The following is a 15,985-nucleotide window of genomic DNA, read 5'->3' as shown; positions in this document are numbered from 1 at the left end:
AAAAGCAGGAAGATAATACAGCTTATAGGCAGACAATTCTTAAATGTACCATAACATGATGCTTTTAAATATTGTTATTCAGTTAAAAAACTTGTTTAAGATCTCTTTTAAAACCATAAATAGAAGTGGGAAGGATACTGGGGGATTTAGGAAGTAAATTATAAAGGAACTGAAAACAAAAGTGCCTGTTTACAGTAAATTTATGTTGAATATGTTGAACAACCACAGACTTTGAAATTATTGAGCAGTAGAGCCAGTTTGAGTAGGTGACGGATCTGAAATAATTGTTTTGTGATAGAAAAAAGGAATTGAGATTAGTTTTATAAATGGTAGCCCATATAATATTACCATACGAATTGAAAGGCTTAGTCATACTGTAATACAGGTCCAGAGGTTTTTTCTTGACAAGATGTGTCTTACCAGTTGTAAAATTTCTATATTTTTTGCTAATATATTGGGCACATATAATATGTGCTTTTTCCAGTTGAGCTGGTCATTTATAGTAACACGCAAGAACTTAACATGTGAAACATGTTCAAGAACATTTCCATGGCAAAGGGCTTAAATTATTTAAGAGAGTTTTACATTTAGGCTTGAGATTATGTAGCTCTCTTTGAACTTTTAGAGATAATTCATTGCACTTGAACCAGTGGTCAATCCTATCTAATACACGGTTCATACAGGCAATCACCTTTTGTTCATCTTCATCTGTGATGGAAAAATATTAGCATCATTGAAGTATAGATTTAAAAAAAATAGCATATTTTGATATTAAAGGCGAGTCAATGATGTATACAGGGAATAAAAGGGGGGCCAGTATGGAGCCCTGTGGAATGGCACAACATGTGTAATAGTGTGATGATTTAGCCCTATCTCAAACAATAATTTCTAAGTATTTAACAGTTATAAACAAATGTTTTCACATATTTCAAGGATTTACTTATGAATTTATGATATTTTAACCCCATTACAGATTTAAGAATTTTGTAGACCATACATGAATTCTATTTTTCAACATGTTACATTCAATTACTTGACATTATTATAAATAAAAAAATCAGGTGTACATTGGAATAAACTGTGCAAATATAATAATAATATTAATAATAATAATACTGCATTTTATTTACAGGCGCCTTTCCAAACTTCATTATATTTTTTAATAAATTGTGATTTTAGACTTTTAAATAAGCAAAAATACATAGATAAATAGTTAACAGCCTCACTTGTCTTGTCTACAAACTGGAATATTTCCCCTTTATTTTACAACTGAAGATGACTTGAAACTCAAGTTGATAATCTCACCTGACATTCAGACATTGTTTTTTCACTACCTTGATTTTTAGACTCAAAGTTGCTTCACTTATCAGGGCTTCAGTCACTTTTCTTCCCACTTTGACTCCTAGGAGTTTTCAGTTCAAATTCGTGCAGTTACTCACACCTTTACACAAAAGCTACAGCCAAAGCTGAGTCTGGATCTGAGCAGCTGTACTGTCTAGTTCAGGGTTTAATGCCTTTCTCCAGAGCACCTCTGTGATGGGAACAGTGGTGGAGGTGTTTCTCTTTCAATTCATCCCTTAATCTAGACCTGATCTAAAAAAATAACCTCATTACATCAGCTCTTGTAACTTTGTCAGCTAGATGTAATAAATTACTCTGACCACACGGTGGCAGTATTTAACACTTGATCAGGTCATCATGTACTTGGTTTAACTCTGTAGGTAGTTTCACATTATTATCTCAGAGAACTGAGAATAGGTGGAGACTGTAAGTGGTCTTAAGGAGAATGATCTTTTGTCACTTCACTTTGTTACAAAACACATAAAATGACTCATTTTCATCCTCATTGTCTCTTCATATCAGTTCTGTTTGTTGTGGTATCAGCCTGCAGAGGTGAGTAGACCACTGGGTTGTTTATCTACAGCTTGAATTAATGAATATTATAAATATATGTACAATTATTGATTTTTAATTGTCAGTATGCACAAAAAGTGATATACACTCACTGTGATTATGGTTCAACTTAAAATTCTGTATTCAAACATATTAAATAATATGGTTTGAACATTCACTATTTATAGTCAAACCTTGAGGTGCCTGCCGTACCGCTCTGAAACTATTTCTCTTTAGTCATAATCTTCATAAAAAATAACACAGATTATCAATCATTAGTCTGGAAGTGTCTTGAATTGACCTTAATCTTCATCACTGACCCTTATCTCCATCATTGAACTCAATCTTTAAGACTGAGCCTAATCTCCATTGTCTTTATTTCAAGCTGGTTTGCCAGTGTTTGAGGCTCTGACTGCCACTCAACAAGAAGAAGTTGCTCTCCCCTGCTCTGATCCACACTTGACAAATCCAAACAACTCCTCCAGAATAAGATGGACAAAGCTTGGCAGTAATGGCCAGAGGGATGTTATTCTTGTCAGGCCTAAATCATCAAACATCCAGGATGCCGAGAGAGCCAAATGGAAAACTGATGGTCGAGGACAAATGTCTCTTTACCTGACAAACCTACAGATGTCTGATAAAGGAGTGTACATCTGTGAAATCTGTCAAGGATGGGACTGTTCACCTGTCAAAAACATAACTTTGATAATAAAAGGTAAGTTACCGCTCTTTGATGCATCAATACTTTTGATGCCATGCGTTAAATAAAATACACTGTGTTTTTCAGTGATCTAGTTCTAGAGGTGGAAAAGTAAACCACTATTGTACTCGAGTTAAAGTACAGTTTCTCTGGTTATAATTAAGTTAAGTAAAATATAAATCAAAGTAATTAGTGAGTACTGAGTATCTATTGAGGAGTTTTGCAGTAAAATATGATCTTTCCTTACTGGCAAGAGCAACAAGAGAATAGATCTCCAATCAGGCTGTTCAGGTCATAAAGTTAAACACACAGCAAAAATTATTTTAAATTTAGCACTTTAAACATGTCTTTGTTGGTCCACACTCCATATCATTTAACTACACTTTTGAAGTCTTAAATATTTTCCACTATGACAGAGCTGAAGTAACTCTAAAAAATCTATGGTAAGGTGGATTTCCTCTGGCAACAACAAAACAGAGGTCAACCTCACAGTATATACTGAAGAAGCATATTGAATATACACTACCCATCCTTTAGGAACACCTTGAGTCACAGACATGAGTGATAACTCAGTGGATAACTTCTCTCATGGTGCAGATGTGTCCCACATCAAAAACAGCACCATCCGCTGTAAACAAAAGAACCCCAGCAGGGATCACTGTACATCAGAGAGTGGCTAAACACAACTAAGCACATATGAAACACTCTGCCCAAGTGCATGATGGGGAACTCTGCCCACACATACCCCCAGAGCTTAGATCAACTGACTCTTTACAGAGTTGAACTAACACTGGTGGATCAACACTGTCAAATAACTCCCATACTGAAGTCTATTTCACTGAGAACGGAGGTAAAATTACACTTTAGGATTAAAAATCAACTCAGAAATGTTCAGCCCTTAGATATCAACAATCCAGTTTTTGCTCTGAACAGCAGCTGTTTTTCAACAGAGATGGAGAAAGTACAAGAGTATTGTACTCAAATGAAAATACAGTGACTCTGATCAAAACTTGTGTAAGTAGAAGTAAAAGTACTGTTTTCAAAATGTACTGTATTTCAAAAAGTACAAGTACCCCCAGAAAACACTAAATTACATTTTTTTGAGTGAATATAATTAGTTATTTTCCAGACCCTGTTAGCACTAGTAAAAACATTTTGGTACTAAAAAGTTGCAGATGTATTTTTGCAAGTATGACAGTGTGCACCAGTCTGTTTGCAATTTTTGGTAAATGAAGCCAAGAAATTACCCAAAGTTTAGCTCCTTGGACCCCCATTTTTGATGCACTTGCATCAAAACAGGTGTCAAAATTGTTTGATTTTTACTAAGAACATATAAAAAAAATAATAATAATAAATATAAATATATATATATATATATATATATATATATATATATATATATATATATATATATATTCTCACTCTTTTACAAAGATATTAATACACAAACCCCACTCTTTCAGAGTGCAAAGCCCTGCAGGCTGTGAGCGCAACACCTGGAGCATCTGTAAACCTGTCCTGCTCAGAAAACGTGACATCAGGGCAACAAAGATCCCTGAACATCTCATGGGTAATGTCAAAAGGAATGAACATTGTTAATATTACATCTGCAACAGCTGAAATGAATGGCTCATCATTAACTATCCGGTCTGTGAGAGACAGTGACAGTGGTTGGTACAGATGTAATTACATGCTTGGACAAAATCATCGCTGCAATGAAATCAGACTTCAAGGTAAAATTTAAGACTTTTTTTGTCATCATGGCAACAAATGAAAAACTCATCAGTCCTTTTTCTGTTTCATTTATGAAGTTGGAAACATTGTTGTGGCCACACCATCACAATCACCAGGTACTGGAATAACAGCTTTTATATATGAAGCATTAATAATACCACATTAAAAGAGAACTGATTAGATGTTCTTTCTGTCTTCCACAGCACAACTTACCCAGCTAACCACTAAGACTATTTTGGAACCCAGCACGGACGAGGGCAATGGAGCAGTTATTGCAGCTATTGTTTGCTCGGTCATTATTGGGATTGCCATAATAGCTACTCTGATACTAATCATGTACTGCAGACTTAACAACACCCAGAGAGCTGCTCAGTACACATGTCGGCACCTTGAAGGTTTGGTCCAGCAACATTTTATTTCTATTTTGATAAGGATGTGGTTCCGTCAAGTCTTCATGTTCTCTTGTTGTTTTAGAGCCAGATGCTGCCTATGAGACTGTGGCTTTTACACCTGCAAATGGTGAGCACCGTCTTTTTCCTCTTACTCTCTTTCTCAGTCTAGCCTGTGTGACCTCTCCTTCTACTTAGATTGCATGTTCACTTACTTGTTAATCTAAACTCACAGATCTACCAAATGAACGAGTCAACAGCCTTTACAGTAACCAGGATGAAAACTTGTGTACTTGTAAGTATTATCACATAGCTTAATGCACTTTAATCCTTATCATGTATTAAGCAACAGCAATAACACATTCTCTTCTCTGTTGTAGTCCATTATTAGTACCTCTCTGTGGAAGACAATGAAGATTCTCTGGGATTTACTGTTTCATCAACTGTATTTTGCCTGCAAATTCCCTTCATATGTTTTCATATTAAGGAATATAGACAAATGCTGCTTTTTCACCATTGACAATCATTCATGCCTCCAGTTGGGCCTATCATCCAGCAGTGTCCTCCTGAAACCCAAGCTTTTATTTAGAATGCATTTTTAGTTTCTCCTATTTATTTGGGATAATTTGGACCTGCTAAGTATAAAACCTACTTCTTGTATTTTAACAGGAAGTAGTTTTCACCCAAAAGTGCCTGAACATGAGGACAGTAGACTTATCAACAAAACCAAATTATCATTTCTTTTCTTGTTCGAAGGCATCTCAGTGAGACTTTCGGAAAAAGCGTAAAGATTTAAACCTGGAAGTTTAATCCGGTTTTATTTTGAAAGTTTTAGCGTGTATTTCCATTCTGACAGATGCAGCGTCCCACCATTGGTCAGGATCAAACAATACTGGATGGCAACCAACTTTTTAAGACAGAATCAGGACAAAGCAGAGATTCCATTTGTGGGTCAAAAGAATCTGACCAGTTCTTTCTTTTCTTACACCTCTGTCAATAAATCATGTGGGTGTAATTCGAGATGCAGATCTCAGTTTTCAAAAACATGGAGCAAACATTTTAAAGACAGCCCTCTTTCATCTTGGAACAATTTTAATTGTCCTTACTTAACTTGACTACTGCAATGCCCTTTTTTGCTGATTATTTTGACCCACTTATCCTACAGCTTATTCTAAATGCTGCAAGTGTCTAAACTAACACCAAAAGTTCTGTGTGTATTCTTATGTTATAGCTTCTCTTGATTCTAAAATACTACTTGATTCCCGAACAAGTTTATGTTAGGGCTAGGTTTGTGAAGATTATCAAGCCAAAGGCAAACATCTGCCATTAACACTGGTAGATGTTAATGACCATTATTTTATAATCATAACAAGTTGCAGTAATAAATCTGATTTTTCAAATCCTGAATCCAGGTCACACTGTGAAAAAAATGAGTAAAATCCAAAAAACAGTACAGGTTTGAAATGTGGTCAAAATAGGACTGGTAAATTGGTATATCCTTTATTATAAGGCCATACTATTTGGACCAAAATAAAGAAATTACCTGGGAATTATCAAGCAGCTTTTATGAAAAACAGTCATCTTAAAAATGACCTAATAACTGGAGAATTTCCACAATATTATGAGGTATTACTTGATAATTAATACATTATTAGGTTAAAAACTTACTTAATAAAGTCCAAGTTATAACTAGGTAACTACCACTTTATTATTGAGAAATACTAAAGAATTATACTCATTGCTGTAAAATTACCATGTAATTACTCTAAAATGAAATGGTATTTACAAGGTAATAAGGGCCCACTAAAAAAGTGTCACCAAAGTTTATTATGAAATAAAAAGATAGATAAAATGGTTTCCAAAATTCACTGTATTGATCTATTGATATAGTTTGCTTTGATTAAATATTTGTTGACATATATCGTCCATCAAAACTACATTTTCATTTTACATTTGCCCTATCTTCTCAAAACATAACAAAACAGCTTTTGCTGATTTGACGGGCTGACTTGACAGGAAACACCTGCAGCTGCTCTGTTTATAGGTGTAAAAGGCTCATTTCACACTGATGTATCTGTCCCCACACTAAGATCTAAAATTGTCTCATTGCATCGTGAATCTTTTTTCTGCACTGGACTTAAGTCTTATCTCTGACGAAGCACATAGCCAATCAAACTTTAGAATAATAGGGTAACTATTGGGAGTCTTGCCTAAAATCCAGATCAGCTTGTGGTGAATTCTTTACCACATGAAGGTATGCTGAAACAGAATCATCTTTTAAACGCAGAATAAAGCATATTACAGGCTGAGGCTTAATCTTCAGTGGGTAAATCTTGCCCTTTATTTTGGAATTTCCATCCCTATTTAGGTTTTCATTCCTACTCCTTTGTTGCTATCTAATTTCCTTGTGTGTTTTCATTGTATATGATTTTTGTCTACTTTTATTTTGAAGCTAATATGCTTGTTTGAGGAAATATGCAGTATAAATAAACTTGACTGTAAAAAAAGCATGTCTGACTGATAAATGATAATGATTGAAAAGTCATAAGCTTTGTTCAGCTTTTCTGTCTGTTACAAGAAAATATCACCTCAAAAAGACACCATGTCAAGGTAAAATCCAAAGAATAAAAAAATCACTTTTATTAGTTTACAGCCTGCAATAAATCATAAAAACTGTCAGTAGTTGCAACTTCTCTTTTGGCATTTCTTTGCTGGTGTTGTTCGTCATTAGTGTCATCCTCAATGTCTTCATACATGTGATTCTGTGGAGAAACATAGATATTACACAGGGATATACCAGCCTAACAAAGTAAAGCAGCTTGAAGTATGATAATCTATTGTTTTCTCTTACCATTCCTATACTTGTTAGTTCATTTTCTGCAAACAGAAAGATTAAAAGGATCAGGCCATTTTCATTTACATCAACTTGTCTCATAAAACCATTCAGTACCTGAATCCTTTTTGTGCTTCCTCTTTATGTACATGTAGAGACCTCCAGCACTTATGCATACCAACAGACTGAGAGTAAAGGTTACCCAAAACCAAGTTTCTGTTTGAAGCGCTGTGAACATTGAATTATTTTAGTTATTTACTCAGAAATGAGGGCACATATGTGTGGGTTTATTTTGGACAAAGGGTACCAAAGCTTCATGCATACTTACAGTAACCAATGTGCCATCTCTTTGATGCCATCACCCCTCCCTCTCTATACACAGAGCAGATAAAGTCATCTGATGCCATGGGCATAGATGGTACAAATAGCTTTTTTATAAGGGTGTTATTGATGGTCATTAAAGCACTCTGGAGACCACTTCCAGACCATGTTAAACTGAACTCTTGCACACATTCATGAGAGCAGGACAGGATGCAAGTCAGAGTGAGATTTCCCCCTCCTGGGCCACTTTCTGAAGCAACTATAAGGAAACACATAAGAGGAAATGTTTTCGTAGGAGTGTTACAAAGAGTTCACACCTTTTTTTGCTGATTTTGACACACTCACCATCTAAAGTATGCAGCCTGACTCTGTTGAAGACCTGCTGACCAGCTGAACATGTGTAATCCCCTACATGCAGAGGACTCACTTTGTCAATCCCCAATGAGAAATCTTTATTCACATGAAACGCCTCTGTTAAACTTTTATTAGGTGACTTATGATCTTTCTGTGATCCCATCCTCCACTCCACTCTGCCGCCCACAGCGAGAGAGGAAGTGTTGCCACAGGAGAGTGACACTGACTCACTGACGGCTGCGAACACTTCCTCAAGGCCATCTAGGGGAAAGGGAAGAAAAGCTGGTAATACTTGGTACATTCAAAACCTCACACTTTCCATGTCTGTACTCAGATGTGGTGTTTGTACCTTTCACTGTTGTTGTATAAGTAGTGGCGGCTTTAACTGTGTCGTTCAAACTCATCTGGCATCTCCATTTCCTGTGATGGTCTGTCAGTTTGTAATCAATGAATAGCTTAGAGAAGCAGCCAGGGATATTTTCAAAATGAAACCTGTTTCCATTTAAAGCTGTGTTATCCTCTGTCGTCCATGTAATATTCATTCCTTCATTCTTACAGGGTTTATAGCCTGTGTGTGTGTTGAGAAAACAGTGAAGCTCTATCTTCCCAACTGAATACGATGGATTCCTTGAAACTGACGGATGAAAGAAACAAAAAGGGGAAAATAGTGGGATGATGATATTATCATTGACTTTAAAAGATGTAGCAGGATGCTTCACTTACTTTCAAGAATCCTAAGGGAAACACTTGAATTGAGTACTCCACTTTCACAGGAGTAAAGCTGAGCATCGTCAATTTCCAGGTGATGAATCCTTAGCGAGCAGTCTTCAAGCAGACCAAGTCTGTTGATGTATGGATCTGTCACCCGTCCAGCCTTCACCACCTCCTTACCGGAGTGTGAAATCCTCCAGCCCACAGAGTCGCAGGATGTGATTGAAAGTATGCGACATGGCAAAGTCACACCATCTCCTGGTGCACCAAACATCAAAGAATGATCTGTTGGAGAAGACAAAGAAGCATTTTACCTGCAGTATTATTCTCAATCATACACACTAACCAGCCACTTTATTAGGTACACTTTGCTAGTACCAGGTTGGACCCACTTTTGCTTTCAGAACTATCTTAATTCTTCATGGCATGGTTTCAACAAGGTGTTGGAAACATTCCTCAGAGATTTTGGTCCATATTGACATGATGGCATCATGCAATGCTGTAGATTTCTCAGCTGTACATCCATCATGGAAATCTCCTGTTCCACCACATCTCAAAGGTGCTCTTGGATTGAGATCTGGTCATTGTTAAGGACACTGGAGTAGAGTGAACTCACTGTCATGTTCTAGAAACATATTTGAGCTTTGTGACATGGTGCATTATCCTGCTGGAAGTAGCCATCAGAAGACAGGTGGTCATAAAGGGATGGACATGGTCAGTAACAATACTCAGATAGGCTGTGGCCTTTGAACAGTACTCAGTTTGTACGAATGGGGCCAAAGTGTGCCGAGAAAATATCCCCCACACCATTACACCACCACCAACACTGAACCTTTGATACAAGGCAAGATGGTAAATTGTAACCTCAGTTTCCTGTTCTTAGCTGGCAGGAGTGGCACCTGGTGGTCTTCTGCTGCCAACCTGCTTCAAGGTTTGATGTGTTGTGCTTCCAGAGATGGTTTTCTGCATACCTTGGTTGTAACAAGTGGTTATTTGAGTTGCTGTTGATCACCTCAAACCAGTCTGCCCATTCTCCTCTGACCTCTGACATCAACAAGGAATTTTCTTTGCCACACAACTGCCGCTCACTAGATATTTTCCCTTTTTCAGACCACTGTGAAAACCTTAGAGATGTTTGTGTGTGGAAAATTCCCATAGATCAGCAGTTTCTGAAATACTCAGACCAGCCCGTCTTGCACCAACAACCATGCCGCGTTTAAAGTTACCTAAATCCTCTTTTTTTCCCAATTCTGAGGTTTGGTTTGAACCTCAGCAAGTTGTGTTGACCACATCTACACAGCTACAGGCATTGCGCTGCTACCATGTGAATGGCTGATTAGTTATTTGTGTTAACAAGCAATTGAACAGCCATACCTAATAAAGTGGCTGGGGAGTTATATTTTTGTTACAACATTGCTTAGTGATAAATCATACTCTATCAGAAGGGTAGATAATGAAGTGAAAACATTTATCGTTTCAGTTCAGATTTATCCATGACCTAGTCATAGGTCTGGGTTGTAATACAAAAATGTGTTTCTTTACCTGATGACTGATGTCCTGCTGCTGCATGTGCAAGAAAAAGAAGACCAAAACTCAGCAGAAAAAATGAAGCCATTCTCTCAGAAAAGAAACTCCTTGCAGAATATGTTTGCATCATATTGCTTGATGTGCTCACAGCAGAAGTTATTCAAAACACATTTACAGGAAATGACATAGGGGCAACTTTTTTTTTTTTGGCTGAAGGCCCAGCCCATATGACAGGCCTGTCTTCATAGTAGATCCTTTCTGATAATATTAATGTTAAATACTTTAAAGTACAAAGAGTACATAGAATGAAGTCTGCTGTTATACAATAGCTTTTAAAACACAATCATTTAGATCAATTGATACGGGTTTGGACATGTTTTAAGTGAGGATCAGATACAGAAATTTAATAATACGACAACCACATATATGAGGTATTCATGTAAAATAGAAAACAAGGAAGATATAAAATACTTTAAACATAACACAAAAACATTTATTTGAACATAAATTCACAATATTTAAGCAACAAATTATCAGTACGGCATAGTTCAGGAGTTGGTCTCAGTTCTTGGGCGTGCAATAACCGTGTAGGACTTGACCTTGAGCACAACACTAGCAACTCCTCTCAGGTCAGGCAGAGAGGCCTCACTCTCAGGAAGGATGAACTGGAAATCTCGGAGCAGGTAAGCAGTGAACAGGAATAGCTCCATTTTAGCAACCGACTCCCCCAGGCACAGCCGAGCCCCCCCTCCAAAAGGGATCAGGGCACGATTTGAGCCTCCTCCACCTTCCAGGAAGCGCTCTGAAGGAGGGAGAGAAAGAGGGAGCTACTTCATTTGAGATCTACTGTACTTATACAAGTGGGAGAATTCACTTGATCTCACAGTCAGAGCACTACCTGGTTTGAAACAGTATGGGTCAGCCCACACTGCAGGATCATGGTGAGCTCCAAAAAGATTAGGAATGATGACAGTGTTCTTGGGAATAAAGTAACCTGCAATACTAAGAGAAAAGAGGTTTATATTTTTACAAGATGCAAATACCACAAACTACTGGTTTCTGATGACGACTGGTTTCTGTTCAGTGTTTCTTCACTGAAGATAGTCTCAAGCTTGAAGCCTGCCCAGTAACTGTGTTTGCTCATTTTAATATGGCTTTGCTTGTTGCCCTTTCCAAGGATGACTGAACAGGGGCGTTTGCAGTGTGTACAAAATGTAGCATTTCAATTCACTGTTTCTTTTTTTTTTTTTTTTTTCAAAGAAATCTATCTGTCCTGGTGCTCACAAACTTCCTTTTAAGCATGGCAGCTATGCTACCTGACATTAAGTGGCAGATCCTGCCTGTATGATGAGCTGTGCTAGCTAAGCAAAAGCTGCTGCCCAAGATTGATTTATACTTCATTTTTTTTGTTATGAAAGCATCATCCTGATGTCACTGATCGACACATAAAGACTAGTCTGCATTGCTAGCATTGATGTATTGCATGTGTATTTTAACCACTAATTTAGCAAGGGTTCAGGTAATGGTTAGGATACCAAAAGTTAAATAAAGCCAAGTAATAAGTCTGTTTTTAGGAAAAAAGCTTATCCTCCATGAAAACATTCTAGTTATGTAGATAACGTTGCTACATAGCCAACATAGCTAGTGTAGCTACAGTTAAGCTCACAAAAGAGCTACATAACCTACGTATACATTATCTACATAGCTAAGTTAGCTAAAGCTGAATCTCACAAAGCAACTGATTTTCTTTATGAAAAAAGCTGATAAAAAACACATCTTAAAAATGAAAACATTAGCCTATATGAAAAATTACAGCAGTTCCTTTCTGAAATATATCGCATCTTGGGTGACTGAGAAACATTTCAAAGATAATACAGAGAAAAAGGTCAAAAGCTTGGTTACCTATAGCTAAAGCTAATATAGCTTTGCTAGCTACATTAATAATAATACAAAAAGCCAATGTAGCTAAGTTAGCACCACAATGGGAGCTTTAGCAAGCACAACTAAAGCTAACTTATGCATGTATATAACTCACCTATGTAGCTGATTTGTGAGCTGAGTTTTAGCTACGTTAGCCACTTATCTGTGTAGATCCACTATCTAAAGCTTAGTTAGCTTAGCAACTTGAGTTTTAGCAAACGTTGCTACAGCTAAATAAGCTTTATAGCTAACATAGAGACATCGTTTACATAGCTGCTTTGTGAGTGTAACTTTAGCTACATTAACAATGTAGCTTTGTTATCTATGTAGCTAACACAGCTAATGGAGCTACGTTAGCCATACTGGCTGCGTTACAATGTTTTCATGCATAACAAGCCTTTTCCTAGCAGACTGACTTTATTTAACCTTTTGTTCTTCAGGTCAGGTTTTTTAAACTTTCAACTTTTGGTATCCTTACCATGACCTCCCTTATCCTAACCCACAAAATTTTAGTGTACGAAGAGGCATGATGGCTGTCTCTGCAGGAATATTACTGTTTAGACATGGCTTGTGTAAGTGAACAGTTTTCAACTTCGTTGGCAGGAGTGAAATAGCAGCATTGCAGTGTTTCGGTTCTTAATGTTACCTGGTTAACTGATGACTTTCAGGCACATTTAAGAGGAACGGAAAGGAAAACATGTGATGACCGATGACAAGTGTAATTGACATTCTGACTAACAACTGAAAAGAGGGGGGCAACTGGATATCTCTTTCTGTTTTAACAGCTTTAATGCAACAACAACAGACACTGAAAGTCACCACTTAACACGGTTGATCATTTAAACCACCGATGTGCTAGTTTTACCCAAACTGGCATGTTTTATTTTCCCTGTATTACCATTAACGGTGAATGTGGGAGTTCAAGAAGATCATAAAATCATCAGTTTAACGTTTTTGCCAACAGAAAATCTCAAAATAATCAAAGTGTGACATGTCTGTTGAGCTCACCTGCTGTCTCTGATGGCTCTGTGTGGCACAGCCAGTGGGGCAACAGGCCTGAGTCTGAGCACCTCACTAATCAGAGAGCTCAGGACAGGCAGTCTGTGCCTGTCACTGTACTTGGGGTATCTTCCCTCTAGTACTGTGCACAGCTCCTCGTAAACCTTTGTCTGCACCTGAGAGTTAAAGCAATATGAAAAGATACAATGAGAAAACCTCAGGGAACGTAAATGTGCAGTTTAAGGTAATTGTGCCCTACCTCAGGTCTGTGCAGGAGGAAGGCTATAGTCCAGTTTAGCCAGGCTGCTGTGGTCTCTGTTCCTCCAATCAGAAGATCCACAGTGGCCATGTGAACGTGGACATCTGTGAGAAGCTAGGGACAAGAAGATTAGTAGTTCACCAGTTCTGCTTATATTTTATTACTTTGAACATTTCAGTTAGAAAACACAATCTCAGCTGTTTATGTGGAAAATGCAGAAACATCCAAATCAAATCTGTTCCAATGCTGTTCCAGATTAGATAGATCTTTTCATTTGCTGTGTACTAACCACTCCTTGCTCTGTGTTGTGCTGTGCGTCAAGACCTTGAAGCAGAGATGCTGTAATGGCGTCCTCATTTTTCTTGTCTTGTAACTGTACAGATAACAAGGAAATAGCTGATAAAAATAAATGCTTGACAGGTCACTTTTTAAAATGAAGCATTCTGGTTTGAGGCATTCCATTATAAGGCATTTGTTTTTACAGAATTATGTTTAATTCGCCTTAAATTTTAAAGTCTTAACCTTTAAATCCTGTAACATTTCACAAACCTTATAGTTTTTGAGATGTTCTTGAATTATTCCATCCCTCCTGGATACCTCTTTCAGGAGACGGGAAAACACAGGATTGGGTAATTTCTTTGGAAGGACAAATAACGTAATGTTGGAATTTCCATTTGAAAGATATTTGCTTGTCTTTCCTGTGAGCCAGTGTCAACAGAGTGCATATTTACTGACTCTGAGCAGTGGGAAGGAGTCCAGGGCAGAAATCCAAGCGGAGCCCCACAGAGCAACAATCTCATTCAGACAGCTGTGCAGCTCCTGCAGCTCCAGTGAGCTCTTATCATACTGAGGACACAGAATTAAATGTATTATAATCCCTTTTAAATAAGAGAACAAGTTGCAAATACATGTTTTTCAACTGCCTGGATTGAAATCAGATCACAAAAATTCATCCAAAGAAAAGCAGATTTTGCAATCCTTGTGCTGTTCAGAGGTACAAACAAGCAGCTGGAAGAAAGATATTCACCTCTTTTCCAAAAGCCAAAGTTGTGATGACGTTACTGGCTGCCACTGTGAAATCCTCAGAAATATCAACGGCCTTGCCTTGGTATTGGAACAACACCTGAGGAGTGAACAAACAACCTTTTATCTTTTTGTGTGTCCACTTTGGAATTCTCCTCTCACTGCTGTGCTTTATTGAACTCTTTAATCACATGAGGAAATATCATATTTTTTAGATTCAGTAAGGAACATCCACTGGGGTTCAATTTTTCCCTATTGTGTTCTGTACCTTTCTCAGATGCAGTGCCTGCCTTTCAATCACGTCATGCAAAGACTGCTGGCAGCAGCGCTGCAAAGCACTGTGTACGAGACGACGATGTGCTCTCCATTCCTCGTTGTAATCCCCCAGAGAGATGGTGCATCCACCCCCAGACACAATATCAGCTGATACAAGTCAGAAAAGATCATGATAAACCCCACTCATGCAGTGTGCTGTTGTTGCAACAGAGGCCTGAGTTGCTTACCTGTGTATGAAACTGGTCTCCCTGCAAAGTCTGACCATTTTTTCACTAGTGCTTCTCTTATGACTTCACTGCTGCTAAGTACCACCATGGCTGAAAATACACAAGTGTTTTTAAATTGGTGGCTAAAAAAAAAAGTAGAGATGTGTGTTTTTCAGGATGTCATGAATTGCTGATCAATCTAAAAAAAAGTCTATTACTTGTGCTTCCACATTTCAGACGGTAGATGTTCCCATACCGCCGTGCCAGATTGGTCAGGTGAATCGGTAGATGATCGTGTGTGAACTCCATCATATTTCCGATGAGAAAGAAGCTGGGAGGACCTGGGAGGGAAGGAGATGAGGAGAAGGGATGGAGCTGGGACAGACACTTCAGTGGTTTGGATTCAACTGCTGAAAAGAAAAAATATGGCAGACACAGGTAACACAGAAAGATAACAGTGACTGATAATTAAAGGATCTTCAAAGGGGTATAAATTGCTCATATATGGATCAGACAGCACATTTAAATTCTTTATGATATAACCATCATGGTCAATATTAAACCATTAAGTTTCAGTACAAATCTATCAGTAGACTTACTTTCTTTGTGGTCTTCTTGCACTGATTTGTCTCTGGAGCTTAAAGTGCAAATCAGTAAAATCAAAAGCACAATCAGCAGCACAGCCCCCACACTGACGAGCGGTACTTCTACTGCCATGTTGTGACTTCTTTTTTGGTGTCCCACCTCAGAAAGCTACTAACTTCTTGCCACATTTATAGTCTTCTTATCAGCCTCGAAGTTGATCAGTGTTAAACAAAGTTGTGTTTTCATTTCCATGAA

General features: G+C 37.7%; 3 protein-coding genes across 3 annotated transcripts; 1 reads left to right on the top strand and 2 right to left on the bottom strand.

Annotated features, from left to right (window-relative positions):
- Positions 1-1,781: 1,781 nt before the first annotated feature.
- Positions 1,782-7,332, top strand: LOC121513036. The gene is made up of 8 exons (XM_041792521.1): positions 1,782-1,893; positions 2,279-2,608; positions 4,057-4,326; positions 4,405-4,443; positions 4,531-4,722; positions 4,802-4,846; positions 4,952-5,011; positions 5,097-7,332. The coding sequence occupies exons 1-8, from the start codon at positions 1,827-1,829 to the stop codon at positions 5,105-5,107; spliced, it is 1,014 nt and encodes a 337-aa protein (XP_041648455.1). The 5' UTR covers positions 1,782-1,826; the 3' UTR covers positions 5,108-7,332.
- On the bottom strand, positions 7,333-10,601 carry LOC121513035. The gene is made up of 8 exons (XM_041792520.1): positions 10,478-10,601; positions 8,948-9,220; positions 8,574-8,858; positions 8,216-8,485; positions 7,878-8,129; positions 7,667-7,777; positions 7,568-7,593; positions 7,333-7,478 (listed from the first exon to the last, which is right to left on the bottom strand). Exons 1-8 carry the CDS (start codon positions 10,590-10,592, stop codon positions 7,359-7,361), a joined length of 1,452 nt encoding a protein of 483 aa, XP_041648454.1. The 5' UTR covers positions 10,593-10,601; the 3' UTR covers positions 7,333-7,358.
- A 269-nt stretch (positions 10,602-10,870) lies between these two features.
- Positions 10,871-15,862, bottom strand: LOC121513960 (steroid 21-hydroxylase). Its single transcript, XM_041794001.1, has 12 exons — positions 15,745-15,862; positions 15,364-15,555; positions 15,167-15,256; positions 14,932-15,086; positions 14,668-14,763; positions 14,376-14,486; positions 14,190-14,276; positions 13,930-14,013; positions 13,641-13,754; positions 13,391-13,557; positions 11,361-11,464; positions 10,871-11,264 (listed from the first exon to the last, which is right to left on the bottom strand). Exons 1-12 carry the CDS (start codon positions 15,860-15,862, stop codon positions 11,011-11,013), a joined length of 1,572 nt encoding a protein of 523 aa, XP_041649935.1. The 3' UTR covers positions 10,871-11,010.
- Positions 15,863-15,985: the final 123 nt, after the last annotated feature.

This window comes from Cheilinus undulatus, linkage group 8 (genome assembly GCF_018320785.1).
Source record: "Cheilinus undulatus linkage group 8, ASM1832078v1, whole genome shotgun sequence".
NCBI lineage: Eukaryota > Metazoa > Chordata > Actinopteri > Labriformes > Labridae > Cheilinus > Cheilinus undulatus.
Note: the sequence above shows the minus strand (reverse complement) of the source record. Positions and strands in the feature narration are given on the sequence as shown.

What these genes read in the sequence shown, in the direction of transcription:
- LOC121513035 (XM_041792520.1), bottom strand. Translation starts at nt 10,592, where the DNA reads ATGATGCAAACATATTCTGCAAGGAGTTTCTTTTCTGAGAGAATGGCT. An exon ending in AGCAGGACATCAGTCATCAG is followed by an intron (nt 9,221 to 10,477) that starts GTAAAGAAACAC and finishes CTTCTCCAACAG; the next exon opens with ATCATTCTTTGATGTTTGGT. An exon ending in AACTAACAAGTATAGGAATG is followed by an intron (nt 7,479 to 7,567) that starts GTAAGAGAAAAC and finishes GTTTCTCCACAG; the next exon opens with AATCACATGTATGAAGACAT.
- LOC121513036 (XM_041792521.1), top strand. Translation starts at nt 1,827, where the DNA reads ATGACTCATTTTCATCCTCATTGTCTCTTCATATCAGTTCTGTTTGTT. An exon ending in TGTGGTATCAGCCTGCAGAG is followed by an intron (nt 1,894 to 2,278) that starts GTGAGTAGACCA and finishes CTTTATTTCAAG; the next exon opens with CTGGTTTGCCAGTGTTTGAG. An exon ending in CATAACTTTGATAATAAAAG is followed by an intron (nt 2,609 to 4,056) that starts GTAAGTTACCGC and finishes CCACTCTTTCAG; the next exon opens with AGTGCAAAGCCCTGCAGGCT.
- LOC121513960 (XM_041794001.1), bottom strand. Translation starts at nt 15,862, where the DNA reads ATGGCAGTAGAAGTACCGCTCGTCAGTGTGGGGGCTGTGCTGCTGATT. An exon ending in TCCTCCTGCACAGACCTGAG is followed by an intron (nt 13,558 to 13,640) that starts GTAGGGCACAAT and finishes TTTAACTCTCAG; the next exon opens with GTGCAGACAAAGGTTTACGA. An exon ending in AGAGCCATCAGAGACAGCAG is followed by an intron (nt 11,465 to 13,390) that starts GTGAGCTCAACA and finishes CTTTTCTCTTAG; the next exon opens with TATTGCAGGTTACTTTATTC.